Source organism: Hypanus sabinus, chromosome 10 (assembly GCF_030144855.1).
Source record: "Hypanus sabinus isolate sHypSab1 chromosome 10, sHypSab1.hap1, whole genome shotgun sequence".
Classification (NCBI taxonomy): Eukaryota; Metazoa; Chordata; class Chondrichthyes; order Myliobatiformes; family Dasyatidae; genus Hypanus; species Hypanus sabinus.
The window spans coordinates 89,675,699-89,692,911 of record NC_082715.1 but is presented as its reverse complement, the minus strand read 5'-3'; the positions used below and the strand labels follow the sequence as shown (position 1 = coordinate 89,692,911).

Sequence of the window (17,213 nt, the reverse complement as noted above, 5' to 3'; positions counted from 1 at the left end):
GCCATTGCTGTCAGCCATCCATTCGTGATTTTAGTTCAGTTTTATTCTCTCTATGAATTTTGGCTTTGCTGCTGAGCAACAAATAATAGAAAGAGGCAGACCATACTTCTAAATGCTACATTAGACCATAAGGTTTTACTCTATCAGAGATATTCCTTTGTTCCTTTAACTGAAAATTAACTTGTTTTCTCTTTTACCAATTCTGGGAAAAGGTTCTGGATCTGAAAGGTTAACTCAGTTTCTCTTTCCACGGATGCTGCCTTCTAGCATTTTGTTTTCATTTTACATTTGCAGCATCTACAACATTACCAGTAGCTGGACATGAAGAAACTGTCCTGAGACTGGAGAGAGCAAGAACAAAATTAGCTAGAGGGTGTATAAGGAAAGAGTGAAATAATGGAAGAAGTAAGAGCAAGATTAGAGCAAGAAAGAGAAAGAGTAAAGCAGGAGAGTGAGGCGGGAGTGAGACATACCTTTTCTCCTGGAGAGCCTTCCAATCCTGGCAAACCCATTAAACCCATCTCTCCCTACAAGAGGATAACAACTATTATTTAACTTTTACATGAAATACCAACTCATATCACAACTGATCATCATGTGCACTAAAGGCAGAAGAACATATTTCTAATGAGCTTTCAGGTTTCACCTTGATATTCTGCATCTTTAGGTATTACTCTTTAACTGTGTTTATGATTTCAGTAAGGCATTTGATAAGGTTCCCCATGTGAAGCTCATTCAGAAAGTAATGAGGGATGGGATCCAAAGAGACCTTGCTTTGTGGATCTAGAACTGGTATGCCAGCAGAAGGCAAAAGATGGTTGTAGATAGTTTGTATTTTGTGTGGAGGTTGGTGCCTGGTGGTGTTCCAAAGGGATCTGCTCTGGGACCCCTCCTCTTTGAGATTTTTATAAATGACCTGGATGAGGAAGTAGAAGGGTAGGTTAAGTAGTTTGCTGATGATACAAAAGTTGGGAGTGTTGTGGGTAGTCTGGAGGGTTGTCAGAGGTTACAGCGGGACATCGATAGGATACAGAACTGAGCTGAGAAGTGGCAGCTGGAGTTCAACACTGTGAAGTGGTTCATTTTGATAGGTCAAATTTGAAGACAGAATATAATACTAATAGGAAAACTCTTGGCAGTGTGGAGGATCAGTGAGAACTTGGGGTCCATGTCCATAGGACACACAAAACTGCTGTGCAGGTTGATCGTGTTGTTAAGAAGGCGTGTGTTGGCCTTCATCAACCGTGGGATTAAGTGCAAGAGCCATGAGGTAATGTTACAGCTATTTAAAACATTAGTTAGGTTTCTCTTGGAGTACGGTGTTCTGTTCTGGTCACCTCATTACAGGAAGGATGTGGATGCTATAGAAAGAGGGCAGAGGAGATTTACAAGGGTGTTGCTTGGATTGAAGGACATGAGAATAGGTTGAGTGAACTTGGCCTTTTCTCCTTGGAGCGATGGAGGATAAGAGGTGACCTGATAGAGGTGTATAAGATGATGAGAGGCTTTGATCATGTGGATAGTCAGAGGCTTTTTCCCTGGGCTGAAATAGCTAACACAAGGGGGCACAGTTTTAAGGTGCTTGTAAGTAGGTAACAAGGGGATGTCAGGGGTAAGTTTTTCACAGAGAGTAGTGGGTGTGTGGAATGCACTGCCAGTGAAGGTGGTAGAGGTGGATACATTAAGTTCTTTTAAGAGACTCTTAGATAGATACATGGAGCTTAAAAAAAAACAGGGTTATGTTGTAGGGAAATTGTAGGCAGCCTCAAGAGTAGGTTACATGGTCAGCACAACATTGTGGGCTTAAGGGCCTGTAACGTGCTGTAGATTTTCTATGTTCTATGTATCTAAAAATAGCTTCAGGATATTTTCATATCAGAGGGGAACAATTTCAGCTGGATGTTGGAACTAAACGTTTCACTTAGTATGTTAAATGCACAAAGAGCAAAACTTAACTCTGCTTTTTATTTGTTTTATTTTTCTTTCTGGTATTGTAAGGCAAACTGAGTACTTAGAAAAATTTATCCATGCTGGGTTGGACTGTCCAACCCGACTTTAATTCACTACTTATTGGAAAAATGATTCTGCAACTCAATCTGTTTGGTATTCTTCAATAACCCTGTTGACTTTATATACTGATGAAGTTGATCCCTTGCAAACGAAATGAAAATTTAGATGTTCATTTCAATATAGCTCTGTCATGCAAGTTGGTACTTTGTATATAGTTATGTCTACACAATACATATAATTATTCAGCAGCTTCATTCCAAAATGGACTCAGTGCCATTCGTGGGTCTTTGGCTTGCAGAAAAAGTCACATGACTCACCTTTGAACTCACCAATTATACCACAAAAGCATCATTACCAGAGGTGGTAGAGAGTAACCTCACTTCTTTCCTTCCCTCCCCAAAACAGAGCACAACTGAGATATGTCACCAGGGTTCCCATATCAATCATCTGCACAGTGGCTACAAACCAAAACCGCCTGAGAAAATGAGTGAGGGAATTAACACTGTGTGACATGCTTCCAAATAACTGAGTTCCAAGTCAAAGAAAAGTATGTACGAACCTTTATTATGAAACCACCAAAGATAAGTAATCAAAAATAGAGACAAAATCCAACCAAACTAGCATAGCAATAGCAAAACTGGAAAAATTTGTGGTCAACAAAACATATCCATTCCCAGGCTCACCCCTTCTCTAAATGGGGCAGCATGGTGCATAGCGATTAGCACAATGCTTTACAGTACGAGTGACCTGGGTTCATTTCCGGTCACTGCCTGTAAAGAGTTTGTATATTTTCCCCGTAACTGCATGGCTTTTCTACAGGTCCAAAGATGTACCAATTGGTAGGTTATTTGGTCATTGTAAACTGTCCCATGATTAGACTAAGATCAAATCGGGGAATTTCTGGGTGGCATGTCTCGAAAGGCCAGAAAGGCCTGTTCTGCGCTGTATTTCAATAAAATAAAAATTAAAACTAAACTAATGGACAGAAGGCTATGGAAGAAAGAAAAGGGGGTAGGAGTACTCTTTGCCCTGTCTGCACTTGCATCCTATCATTGGCTTGTCCTTCTTTACATTCACATTACATCCGTCATCTACTTGTAAACCTGCTGGCTCATCCTCAGCTCTGTCATACTGGTTTGCACCTCTCTGCCATATTAGTTTAAACCACTTCCAACAGCTTTAGCAAATCTGCCTGCAAGGATATTGGTCCCCCTTGGATTCAAGTGCAACAGGTCACACCTGCCCCAGAGGTCCCAATTATCCAGAAATCTGACTCCCTGCCTCCTACTCCTGCTGCATTTATCTGCCATCTCATTCTATTCCTATCTTCACTGTCACTACCCTTGAGGTCCTGCTTCTCAGCTTCCTAACTCACTGTATTTTTTTTCAGGATTTCCTTCCTTTTTCTTCCTGTGTCATTGGTACCAATATGTACCATGACTTCTAGCTGCCCAATCTCCCTTTTCAAGATATTGCGGACATGTTCAGAAACATCACGGACCCTGGCACCTGGGAGGTAAACTGTCATCTGTGTTATTTTTTGCGTCCACAGAATCGCGTATCTGTCCCCCTGATGACAGAGTCCTCTATTACTGCTGTGATCCACTTCAGTTCCCTACCCTTCCGAGCCACACGGCCAGACTCAGTGCCAGAGGCACGACCGCTGTTGCTTCATATCCCTCGCTCCACACTAAGCCCGAGATTGAGTTAGAGAGCTGAGAATGGCCAGTATCTCATCTGGCTGGACACTTTCTCCTTCTCCATGCACTGAAAATTCTCAGTGAGCCACATAGTTGGGGGGGGGGGAACGATAACAATCACCCCTGAAAAGGCCAGGACGTTACACATCCCTTTTCCTTGGTGAGCATCAGTCTCTTTCACCAATTGGTGGCCAAGAAAGTGAAAGTAAAACACTCCACTGATCTGACCACCTTCTGACTTCAAACAAAAGTCCCGGGCATGTCTACAAGTCAGACATACCAGCTCCTTATTTCAAACACAGTTTTAATGTAATTTTAAGATTATTTTTCCATGTATAAAGTCAAGGTGAATTAATTTCAAATAGCTGATATGCAGCAGGTAAGTTATAAACTACTTCAATGTTTTTATACCAGATCAAGGTATTCAGTAGAGGGCTCAGGAAGCAAACCTGAAGACAAACTGCAAGTCTTATGTACAAACATTAACTGGAACCATGGGACAACTGATATGCTGGAGGTTCTTGTTCTCAGCTTCCCAATCACACTAAGATTGTGGCCTTGATTGGAAGCGAAATCATTATTTTAAATTTAATTATGTACTCAGAAATTAAACAATGCATCAATGATACGTTGACAATGAATGTGATAGAAACAGATTAGAGGCTTCACGGGGTAGAAAAAATTAATTAATACATTTGTACAAATTTCTGACAGGTAATGATAGATTAAGGAGGGAAAAAATGTTTCCATAGACAAGTCTGAAAGCAATGGACATAATTGTCAGAGAAATCCAGAGGGAAATGAGCAATTTGCTTTGATGGAATGTTTTGTGATTTGGATTGCATTGTCAACTAGAGATGTGAAAGCAGTTTCAGTGGCAATTTCGAAAGAGAATTGCATAGACTCTTGATTGTAAAAATTTGCAGGGGTAAGAGCAGCAATTGTTTAAGTCTTCAATAAGCGGCAGCATGGGCACGGTGCGCTAGATGGTTTCATTCCATGGAATATTCATTTATGGCAGAATACATGACTTTGTTTTATAAAGCAGTGCGTGGCTACGTTACAGAACAAGCTCTTCTGGAAGATCAGTTCAGAGATACAAGTTCACTACCACCCCACCAGCTGGGAAGCTAAATTTAACTAATTAAATAAATATGAAATCAAGGACAGAAGCTGGTTTCAGTAACCACAGAGCTACTGGATTTTGAAATAAACTAAGTTTTGGAAAATAAGTTTGCTCTGAGTCAGTGTGCCCTCTAATGTCTCCAGATTTGCAAGTGTGGTTAATCTTTAACTGATTCTTCACTGCAGGGACAAATTAGGGATGGACAAAGTAAAATCATTATTATTATTATGAGGAAATAAAGTCCAAACCGAACAGCTGAATTAATGCTTAGCAGCCTGAAGGCCCCTCCCACCTGCCAATGCAATGATTTTTGTTGAAATCAGTTGTTGACTGATTTTTAATGGCTGTTGGTACTATTTCACGAAGTGTTACAGAGTTTTTGCAGCTCTTCAAAGTTACTAATGCCCACAGGGTTTGCTGCGGCAGATGCTTAATTACTTTGTTCTGAGTTCGAGGCTTGTGTACAAACCAGTTGCTCCCAGGCATAGATGCAATAGTCAGCATTCCCTTTGGAATAATACATGATGGAGAAAGCGAGCAGAGCGCAGACAGACTGCATCAAGCTGCCTGAGGGGAGGAGCAGGATCTGTGAAGTGCTTTCAGCGCAAGGAGTAACTCTACCAGCTGAACATTTGGGAAATAAAGATGTCCTCATTGAAATCTGCCACAGTATATCTCAATTTAAAATGTTCAGTTGACCTGAAGCCTGCTCACTCCAGTGGGAAGCCTAGCCTATTTTAAAGAAAACAGGACTAAGCCAGGCTCCATTCAGCCCATCAAGGCTATGTCAGCTCTCATTGCTATCCTACCTATCTCATGTTCCCATTTATTTTCAAGTAACCCATTCTCTCTCATATGCTCATCAACTCTCTTCAATTGACCTAATATTCATCTAAGCATCTAGGGCAACATAAAGCAGCCAATTAATCCAGCAACTAGCACATCATTGGATAGAGATGTTCGTGTGTGTGTGAGGTGGGGAGGGGGAAGGCCCATGCTGATGAAAGCACAGGAGATTATTACCGCTGAAATTATCAGCACTGCCTGTTGATCTTCTGTGCCCCTGTGTTCGACCTGGATTTCCATTTTAAATCTGTCTTCATTCTATTTCAGTATTTTTTCCCCTGCAGCAACTTCAGTTTTCCAAATGAAGGCCACTGCAAAAATGTCAAATGGTGGTAGGTCGCCATCCTAAATCCTGCAGGCTCAATTGTTCTCATTTCTCTCGGCAGAAGAACTGAAAATTCAGCACAAGCTTTCTTCATCAGGCTTGTACTTGTAGTACAACTCCAGTCCAGGATATGAGGGCATGATTATACTAACCCATCCCCCCACCAATAAGGTCATATTCTAGGAAATAATGAGGTAGGAGTCGATCTCTGTAGCATGTGCAAGATGTGAGATAGTAATGTCACTTGCCATATCTTCTCCCATTGTCTTATGAAAGTGAATTTCAAATGAAGTTCAGTACTCAGAACCAAGCGGATTGTTTCATATGATACAGAGGACAAACTTCTGCATGTAGACTTCCTTATTATAATAGGGAGTCAAAAGGATAATGGCTTTATCTGGAGAAAAGCAATGGTTCTTTGCCCAACATTCCTCCTTTAGCCTCTGCTGGATTAGTATAGTCATCAACTTAACCACTTACTTTTTGACTAATTTTATAAAATGCCAGTGAAAAACTAACTTTTTAATGCTTTTCTATTCAGATTTTGAAGCTATTTTAAAAATAGGCAGCTGTTTACCTTTGAACCTGGATCTCCTTTTAACCCCTGCAAAAGTAAATCACAAATAATCATGTATAAGCATATAAAATTCCATACAACCACTGTTTATAAACAAATACATCATAAAAATATATTGCACCTTAAAAATAGGCATGCATGTCAAAGAACAGCACAATGGTGTAGCCACTGAAATCGAGTATGATCCTGATTTCCAGTGCAGTCTGCACATTCTCCCTCTAACTGCATGGGCTTCTCAGAATTCTCTGGTTGCTCCTTACATCCCTAAGACGTGATGCCTACAGGGAAATAAGGAGAGGAATGGAACTGATGGAATTAATCAGAGCGGGCATCAGGTCAATGGATTAAATGACCACTTTGATTGTTGTAAAAAAACATAAAATGAGGAAAATAGGTCACTTTTTCAAATTTCTTCATGGAGGTGATGAATTATGTAGATCAGACGTAGTGAGAAAATCTGGGCATTTTATGAAATTATACAACCTAAATCATACAAGAACTTAAATGGGAATTAAATGGAAATCAGGAAGCTAAAAGTGAAACGCTTTTGCAAGTAGCATTAAAGAGAATCCCAATTTCATGTAGATAGTAAAAACAAAAGGGTAAATGGGGAGAAACAGAAGTGCTCAAGGACAAAGGAAGGAATTTATGCTTGGAATCAATGGAAGTGGGTGAGGTACTTCACATCAGTATTCGACAAGAAGGAAATGCAGGACAGGGAGAGGGATGGTAATATTATAAGGCCAAGTTGATAGCAATAAACGTGATGTGTTGAGTCTGCTAAAGAATATTAAGATGGATAGGTCCCCGTGGCCTGATGGGACCCATTCCAGGTTATTGACAGAAATGTTTGCAACCTCCTTAGCCACAGCTGAGGTAGCAGAGGACTGGGGATTAGACCATGTTATTCCTCTGTTTAAGAAGGGCAATAAGGTCAAACCGGGAAATTATAGTCTGATGAGCCTTACATACTGTAAATTGTAGGGAAAATATTGGAGAAGATTTTTAGATATAGAATCTACTCACATCTTGAAAAACAGACTTATTAGTGATAATCAGCAAAGGTGATTATGTTTGTTTGAGGATGTAATAAAGATAATTGAACAGGGAAGGGCAATGGATATTCTCTACACAAATCTCTGGAAAGCTTTTGATAAGGTAGGCTGATCCAGAAAATTAAAGTATGTGGGATACACGGACACTTGACAGATTGGATTTAAAATTGGGTCATCATAGAAAACAGAGGGTAGTGGTGGAGGCATGTTAATCTGACTAAAGTTCTGTGACTATTCGTATTCTGTAGGGATTAGCTCAAGAACCTCTTGTTTCTGATATATATATAAATGACTTGGATGAAAATGTAAATGGGATGATTATTAAGTCTGCAGAGGACACAAGAATTAGTTCAGCATGATATAGATCAGCGGGAAGTATGGCCAAGGAAATAACAGGTAGAGTTTAATCTGAACAAGTGTGGGTTACTGCCTTTCGGGAGTTGAATTGGAAGAGAAGAGTATATTGTAAATGCCAAGACCCTGAGGACCACTGATATACAGAGGGATCATGGTGTCCAAGTTCGTAATACACTGGCAATGCAAGTGGATAGGGTGGTAAAGAAGGCATACAGCATACTTGCTTTCATCAGTCAGAACGTGGAGTATAAAAGTTGTGAAGACATGCTGCAGCTGTATAACGCTTTAGTTAGGCCACGTTTAGCATATAGTGTACAGTTCTGTTTGCCACACTATGGGGATGAAATAGAGGCTTTGGACGGGGCACAGAATTTCACCAGGATATTGCCTAGATTAGAGAGTATTAGCTATAAGGAGAGGTTGGACAAGCATGGAGGGGGAGGCACACCATGATACAAGTATTTAAAACTATGAGAGCCATAGATAGAGTAAACAGAATCTTTTACCCAGAGAGGATATGCCTAATACTAGAGATCATTGATTTAAGGTGAGAAGGGGAAAACTTAAAGGTGATATACAGGGGAAATTTTTACACAAACAGTGGCAGGCACCTAGAATGTGCTGCCAGGGAAATTGATGGAAGCAGATGCAATAGCAACAAGAAGAAGTATTTAGAGGCATATGAACAGGCTGGGAGTGGATGGATCTAGACCATGTGCAAGCAATCAGCATCACTGTCAGTAAAGACATCCTCAGCCGAAGGGCCTGTTCCTGAGTTGTACTTTCTGTGCCCTATTTGACCAATTAGCTCAGCATTACCTTGAAATTATAGTGAAGAACTGGACAGCTAAATTCTGTTCCTTCTCTGAAGTTGATGTGTAACTGGTTTGTTCATGTTATAAACCATTATCTCCATAACACACATATTTCCTCAATCACTTGCAGTAATCTAGAGTTAATATTTACTGACCTAGCTTTCAATTTAGATCACCAATGAAGTTTTGCCACAATAGTCAGCCCCAAGTTATTGGTACTGCTTCCTATTTGTTTTTATTATTTATGATGACGGGACACCCAGGAGATAATACCAGGAGATTGCTTGCTGCAAGTTTAATTTGAAGCTGGTATAAATTTCATAGGAAGTGAATGCAGGTTAAAATCTCTAATCATTCTTACATCATTGAACATGAGAAATACTTACCGGTGGACCTGGTGGACCTGGTAAACCCGGAGCATCCTGCAAAATAATCAGAGGATAGTAATGGTGACTTTTCAACTTTTATAATTTCCAGCACTGGTAACAAATGTAGAAGATCAAATCTGAAAGTAGGGAAGCAAGCAAAATGCTGGAGTGGAAAGAAAGGGAGAAGAAACCAGAATAAGAAGATAGGGGAGGGGAAAGGAATATAAGCTGGCAGGTGCTAGGAGAGGCCAGGTGAGGTGGTTGTGTGGGGAGGGGGGATGAAGTGAGAAGCTGTGAGGTGACAGGTAGAAAATGTAAAGGGCTGAAGAAGGTATCTGATAGAGGAGGAGAGTGGACCATGGAAGAAAGAGGAAGGGGACCAGAGGGAGATGATGGGCAGGTGAGGAGAAGGGAAGGGGTGAGAGGGTAACCAGAATGGGGAATGGAAAAAGAGAGAGGGGAAGGGGGAGAAATTACTGAAAGTTTGAGAAATCACACCATCAGGTTAGAAGCTACCAGAAAGTAGGGAAATGTTGGTTAGAGAACGAGCTATAAATCCATCGAGTCCACTGCAGAGTCTGCACACATCACTAGAGTCATGTAAGCTCAAGGGAAAGACAGAAACAAATCACACTCATTAGAACTAGATGTAAAATAAGGTGGTAACTGTTTCTAAAAGTGCATTTTCAGGGACTGAGCACTTGGAGGGTGCTGTATGGTAAAGACGACCAAAGAAAACAGGATAAATGGTATATCACTGAGAAAATAGTAGGATCTAGAGCAGCATGACGACAAATCTCTGAAAGTAGGAAAGCTGATAGAGGAAGGAGGTTAGAAGACAAATGGGAGAACTGGAAAAAGGGGGAAAAGGTTTAAGTCACAAAGAGGATGGGAAAGGAGACATTAAACAAAGGGATTATCTCTAATGGTTTGAGGTCAGGATTACACAGTTGATCCTAATGTCTATGGGAGCTGTCTGGTTAATCGGAGAAATGAGAAACTGCATATGCTGGAATCTGGAGCAACAAGAAATTTACTGGAGGAACACAGAGAGTCAAGTAGCATCTGTTTGAAGATTGTTTGATGTCTGGTTAATAGATTAACTCTGTCTTCATTAATCTATAAACCAGATGGTTCCATAAGCATCAGGAATGCCTGGGATTCCCTGGCTTCAATGGATCTAAGATATACTCTTTGTCATTTATACCTCTCCTATCCTTTGGGAACTTTACTTTCCTAGTTCTAAGGAAGACTCTTGAAATTGAAACATTCATTGATATTGGTTAATTATTATTGTCATATGTAGCAAGATACTTTGTAAAGCTTGTCTTGCATATTGGTCAAATTATTACACAGTGCATTGAACTAGACTAAGATAGCAATGCAGAATAAAGTCTAAAAGCTACTGAAAGACTGTAGTGCAGGTATATGATAAACTGCAAAATTATATTGAAGTAGATTGTCAGGCCAAGAGTCCATCTTATCATTTCTCTGTTTTCATTTCCATTGGTAATTCTGTTTCTCTTTATACCAGTGATAACGAACTTGCAGGGCGTTTTCAGCATTTGCTGTTTTGTTTAGGTGGTGCAGTGGCACAGCTAGTAGAGCTACTGCTTCATAGCACCAGAAACCAGGGTTGAACCCCGACCTCAGTGCTCTCTGCATGGAGTTTGTGCTTACTTTCCATGGCCACATGGGTTTACCAAGTGTTTTGGTTTTCTTCCGCATCTCAAACCCATACGACTTTTTGGTTTAAGTTGATCATTGTAAATTAATCCTAGGGTGTAGGTCAGTGTTTCATTCTGGGGGTTATTGATGGGAATATGGGGAGAATAATTAGTGTGATTGCAGACAGAGACAAGAGCCTGTCTTTCACCATGATTTTGAACATCTGTTTTTTTTTAAATTTGTGAATGAATTCATTTTGTGTTCTTGGTGAAATGTACCATTTGGTTTTATTTATCAAGATACATGTGAAATTCCTAAATTCTGTGAAGAGCACAGAAGGGTTGGATTGAGCATGACCTTTGATCAAAAAAGGCCAACAAAAGAGGATATATGGAATTGCAAAAGAAAGTAAAATGATAATCAGGTCATTCGTCACTTTAAAGTAATCCAACACTACAGGTACAAATGGACAAAAACAAAATTCGCAATTAATATCAATACACTCCTTCATTAACAAGGATTACAATACAGAGAGGTTACAGAGATGCTCTCAGATAAAATGATTGGTGGAAAAATAACCTTTCAAAATGATGAAGTACAACACTTCAACTTTCTGCATTTGCACTTAACATTGTGAAAAGATATTGATAATTACATGTAAAGGTATACATTTTAAAACTAATAGTCATTACAAACAAAATAATTTAGTTTTATAAATGGATATAGGTGAACATTGTGAATGATTTCTGTAAAGTCTTACCTGTTTTTTATAGATACTGCTCATTCCATTTCCCTCATAGGTAGCAGTGCTCTGAGAAATATGAGAATATAATATCAGACCTAACTATGTTGCTCATATTAACATGAAGTAACATGAAGTCACTCGTTGTTCTCACAGGGAATGAATTGTTTCATATGGAAAAAAATACCCTTTGGTGTTGTACTTTTCAGTAAGGCATAGCTACATATTTCATTACCAATAATTGGTGACTGCCGCAGGTAAGAACGATAAACTAAGAATAGCCTGTAACAAACTGATTGTGGATAATGATGTCGGCTGTCAAAAGCTACAACGTTATGCAGAGCATATGAAAAATTGGGTGAAGTGTGGCAGATGTCACCAGGATGCTGCTTGATAGGATGACTTTAGTTAGGGAGAAACATTTGAATTGGTTGGGATTGTTTTCCCAGAAAGAAGGACACTGATAGAAGTATGCCTGATAGAACGATACAAATTATAAAGGGTACAGGGAGAGTAGATAGTCAGAACATTCTTCCAATGATAGGGGTATCAAAAACAAGAGGGCACATGTCCTGATGAAAGGTCACAGCCCAAAACTTCAGCTGATTATTTCCCTCCATAGATGCTGCCTGGCTTGTTGTGTTTCTCCAACTTTTTATGTGTGTTGCTCAAAAACAAGAGGACATTGTTTTAAGCAGAAAAGAAGGAGTTTTGAGGAGGATTTGAGTAGAAAATTGTTTTACATTGAGAGTGGTTGATATCTGGAACTCAGCACCAGGGAAGGTGGTGGAGGCAGATACAATTACTACGTATAAAACACATTCAGAAAGGTGTTTAAATAGGCATGGCAGAGTATAAGATCTAGTGCATGCAGATGGAATTAGCCCCGAGGGGCAAAATGATCAGCATGGAGATGGTGGCCGAAATGGCCAGTTCTTGTGCTTTACAATATTAAGACCCTATGGTTGTCATGCTATTATTTTACAAGTCAATGAAAAGATAGCTATGATGTGTTTGGAAATGTAGGAATCAAGAATAAATGTAGGAAAGCTGAAAAATCATAACTATAGAATGAATTTCCAAGAACACCCACTGATAGTAGCTCTTATTCAAAAAAGTGAATGTAAGTGGGTTCAAGAAGCAGTTGGAAAATATTTAAATTACATGTGTGACCAAGACTAGGAACTCAACATAATCTATGCAGTGCTTGAACAATATAGCATATTACTAGTCCTCTGAAGATTTACTTAATGGTTCTGTCCTATATAAGGATAATGACGCTAAATATTGAACAGTTCATATCCATTGTTAACTTACCAGAAGTCCAGGCGGTCCAGGAGGTCCTGGGATTCCTACTTCCCCTTTGCTACCCTGTGATGTACAATCAACACTTCACTTTAAGGACAGAGTCTTAATTACACCTGAAACTATGGATAAAGTTATGAAGCCAATCTCCTTATGTCAATAACTTAGGAAAATTCTGATCAGCAAAGGTCATTTACCAATAAAAAAAAAGAATGATTTGCTGAAGTTGGCAAGACTGCCAACACTTGTGGAAACAGTAAGAGTCACATTGTGCAAAATGTTCATCCTGAATTGTTGACTCTGAAATCTCTTTTTAGTTTAGATTTCCAGAAGCTAAAGCATTGGCTTTCAGAGTAAAATATTTTTAATTGAACAACTTTTTCAGAGAGGCACACCAGGGACAAGGGATACAGCAATCTTTATTGTTCAATGGAACAATTAGCCCATTTGCATTAGCTTTCCATTTTTATCCTACAATAATCCATTAAACATCACATATAAACTTTAAAAGGAAAGCAGATCTCCTAAGCCCCCTCCTTTACTCTTTGCATACCCATGACTGTGTCTCCATCCACAGCTCCAATCTGCTAATTAATTTTGCTGATGACACTACATTGATTGGCTTAATCTCAAATAATAATGAGGCAGCCTGCAGAGAGGAACTCATCACCCTGACACCCTGCAAGAAAGCAGCACGCATCATCAGGAACCCCACCACCACCCAGGTCACACTCTCTTCTCACTGCTTCCATCAGGAAGAAGGTACAGGATGCTCAGGACTCATACCACCAGGTTCAGGAACAGTTATTAACCCTCAACCATCAGGCTCTTGAACCAAAGGGGATAACTTTACTCAACTTTACTTGCCCCATCATTGAACTGTTCCCATAACCTATGGACTCTCTTTCATCTCATAACATAAAAACATAAGAAATTGGAGCAGGAGTAGGCCATCTAGCCCGTCGAGCCTACTCCACCATTCAATAATATCATGGTTGATCTGGCCATGGACTCATCTCCACCTACCTGCCTTTTCCCCCAATCCTTAATTCCCCTTCTGTACAAAAATGCATCCAACCTTGTCTTAAATATATTTACTGAGGTAGCCTCCACTGCTTCATTGGGCAGAGAATTCCAGAGATTCACCACTCTCTGGGAAAAGCAGTTCTTCCTCATCTCCGTCCTATATTTACTCCCCCGAATCTTGAGACTAAGTCCCCTAGTTCTAGTCTCACTGACCAGTGGAAACAACTTCCCTGCCTCTATCTCATCTATCCCTTTCATAATTTTATATATATGTTTCTTGATATTTATTGCTAGCTTATTGATTATTATTTCTTTTCTTCCCTGTTTTGTATCTGTAGTTTGTGTTGTCTTTTGCAAACTGGTTGTCCACCCTTCTCGGTGCAGTCTTCATTGACTCTATTATGGTTATTGGATTCATTGAGTGTGCCCACAAGAAAACAAACCTTAGGGTTATATATGGTGACATAATGTACTTTGATAATAAACTTACTTTGAATTTTCAACCTGGAGTGTTAAGTCATCATTTATTGGATATCCTAACCCTGAATTTCAAGCTAAAGCACAGTGTTTCTTTTTTTCATATATTGAACAAATTGACATTGATGAATATGGCAACAGAAAGCAGCCTAGATTGTTCCAGGCAGCTTTCTAGAACTGATCAATAGCAAGCATTAACTCTATTTCTTATTAATTCTATAACTCCATCAGCAGCTTGATTCAGATCTGCTTAAAGCACATTAAAGTTCTTGTCAAACTTAATCATTATACAATTACAAGTGAGCCTGTGCAAGATATCCACAGGGCAGTGGCACTGACAGTGACAGTCATAGAACAGTAGAACAGGTGAATTTCAGCAGTGGCTTTGATTGTCCATCATAATACTGGGAGATCTCTGGCAAAAACATCAGCCTATTTATGCTAGATCATAATGACAATCCTTATAGAAAGAAAGGAAATGCAACATGTATATATACCCTTGAACAATAGAGCTGCATGGTAGAATAGGAGTTACATAATGTTATTACAGTACCAGTGTACCAGGTTCAATTCTATGGCTGTCTGTATGGACTTGTACATTCTCCCTTTGATTTTCTCTGGGTGCTCAAGTTTCCTCCCACATTCTGAAGATGTATAGGTTAGTAGGTTAATTGGTCACATGGGTACATATGAATGGTATGTGTTTGTTGGGCTGTAAAGGCCTGTTACCGTTCTGTATCTCTAAATGAAATAAAATAAAAGTATGATAACAGAACTGATACTTTTGAGTGTGCATATATCATTGACTTTTAAGGGCATTTATACTTATTGCATTTGCGGGCATATGTACCAGCTATGTCTAAAGACTTGGAATGGAGACTTGGAAGACATTTCTTTGGTTTCAGTGCAAGTCTGTACTGAAAAGTCAACTGTTTTACTTTTCCACAGATGTTACCTGACCTGCTAAGCTCCTCCAGCATTTTGTGTGTATGGTGTATATTATTTTGTTCTGCTTTTATTGACTGAAAGATTTATCAATTTTATTTTGGGACTTAACCTTTCCAACATTTTTTAATTCTAGCAGTGTTCTAGCATTGATCTTCAATCATGAAGGACATAGCTTCAGAGATTCCCACCTTCCAAGACAAGCTGACCTCCATCAAAGGTTACACCATATGCTTTCATCTCCAAAATTCAGGACTGGCAAATGAGCATCGCAATTTGTCAGAATGCATTAATCTCAGTCTAAGGTCAGGAGCAGCAGAATAGTTCCAGCCTTTGAATCCAAAGGGACTAAATAAGTACAGGAAATCTGACCAGCAGAAATAGAGGACATAATTTGCATTTAAAGTGGCTGCAAATTAGAACAATTCCATGGCAGTGTGGCGACCCACTTCCCAGTGCACTCGAACTGGCTCACAAAGTGGCGCGCACCGACATTCAGGCCGGTCCCAAAGAGGGCACCAAGCCTGCTTCACCAGCAAGGGGAAAAGTCCACGCATAGGACGGGACCTTGAATACGCGCCCCCTACAGCATTCCCGCCCGGGGAGGGCGGGAACAGGAAGGCTTTAAAGCGAGGCCGCAAAGTTTGAATAAACCTCTTTTGCAACTGCAGTTCACCGACTACGTGTCGTTATTTCAGCACTGCATGTAGCACACCGCTACAATTGGTGACCTCCACTGCCCAAACGACATTTGGACCGGAGATGAATGACGCCGCATCTGTTTATGCAGTTTTATTAAAACTGCCAAGCTTCTGGATGCTGCGACCTCACCTATGGTTCCAGCAAGCAGAAGCCTAGTTCCACATTCGGCAGATAACCTCGGATGCCACACGTTACTACTACGTGGTGAGCTCCCTCGACCAGGAGACAGCTGCCCAGGTTGAGGAGTTCATACAGTCGCCCCCGGAGGATGGAAAATACACAGAATTCAAAGCCCTGCTCATAAGGACTTACGGACTCTCATGGCGTGAGCGAGCTGCCCGCTTACTGCACCTTACAGGTCCACGCCGAGACCTTTCAAACATTCTCCCTGGGTGAAGCCCAGTTGCCAGCCCCACACCTAGACCCCATCATGCTGTCCGACAACGACTTCACCAGAGTCCTGGCAGATTTCCCATCTGTTCTGGCACCGCAGTTCATGGCAGCCACGCTCAGACACGGCGGACACCACATCCCGAAAAAGGACCACCCCTCCACGCCCGTGCTCAAAGTGGACAAGCTCCAACTGGTGAAGGAGGAGTTCAAGACGATGGAGGAATCGGGGATCATATGGTGATCCGACAGTCCATGAGCCTCCCCCCTGCACATGGTGCCCAAAGCAACTACCGCAGGCTAAACAAGACTACAACACCGGACCGCTACCCTGTGCTGCAGATTCAGGACTTTGCAGCAAATCTGCACGGTGCACAGATCTTCTCCAAGGTAGAACTCGTCTGGGGATGCCATCAAATCCCAATGCATACGGACAACATCCCCAAAACGGCACTCATCACCCCGTTCGGCCTTTTCGAGTTCCTCCGCATGCCTTTCGGCCTAAAGAATGCCGCACAGACGTTTCAGCGGTTAATGGATGCGGTGGGATGCGACCTGGACTTCGCTTTCATCTATTTGGATGACATCCTCGTAGTCAGCAGCAGTCGTCAGGAGCATCTGTCCCACCTCTGTCAACTCTACGCCCGACTGACAATCAACCCGGCCAAATGCCAGTTTGGGCTCGACACCACTGACTTCCTGGGCCACGGGATTACTAAAGACAGGGCAACACCTCTGCCTGCCAAGGTAGACGTGGTCCGCCATTTCCCCCAACCCAA

General features: G+C 40.8%; 1 protein-coding gene across 6 annotated transcripts in view; it reads right to left on the bottom strand.

Annotated features, from left to right (window-relative positions):
- Positions 1-17,213, bottom strand: part of LOC132400848 (collagen alpha-1(XIX) chain-like) — a 109,262-nt gene that overhangs the window by 47,859 nt on the left and 44,190 nt on the right. For all 6 annotated transcript variants that reach the window (XM_059982290.1, XM_059982291.1, XM_059982293.1 and 3 more), the window contains 5 exons: positions 12,907-12,960; positions 11,608-11,658; positions 9,198-9,233; positions 6,585-6,611; positions 474-527 (listed from right to left, as the gene is read on the bottom strand). In XM_059982290.1, coding sequence (XP_059838273.1) covers positions 474-527; positions 6,585-6,611; positions 9,198-9,233; positions 11,608-11,658; positions 12,907-12,960 — 222 coding nt within the window. The remainder of the gene's footprint in view (positions 1-473; positions 528-6,584; positions 6,612-9,197; positions 9,234-11,607; positions 11,659-12,906; positions 12,961-17,213) is intronic.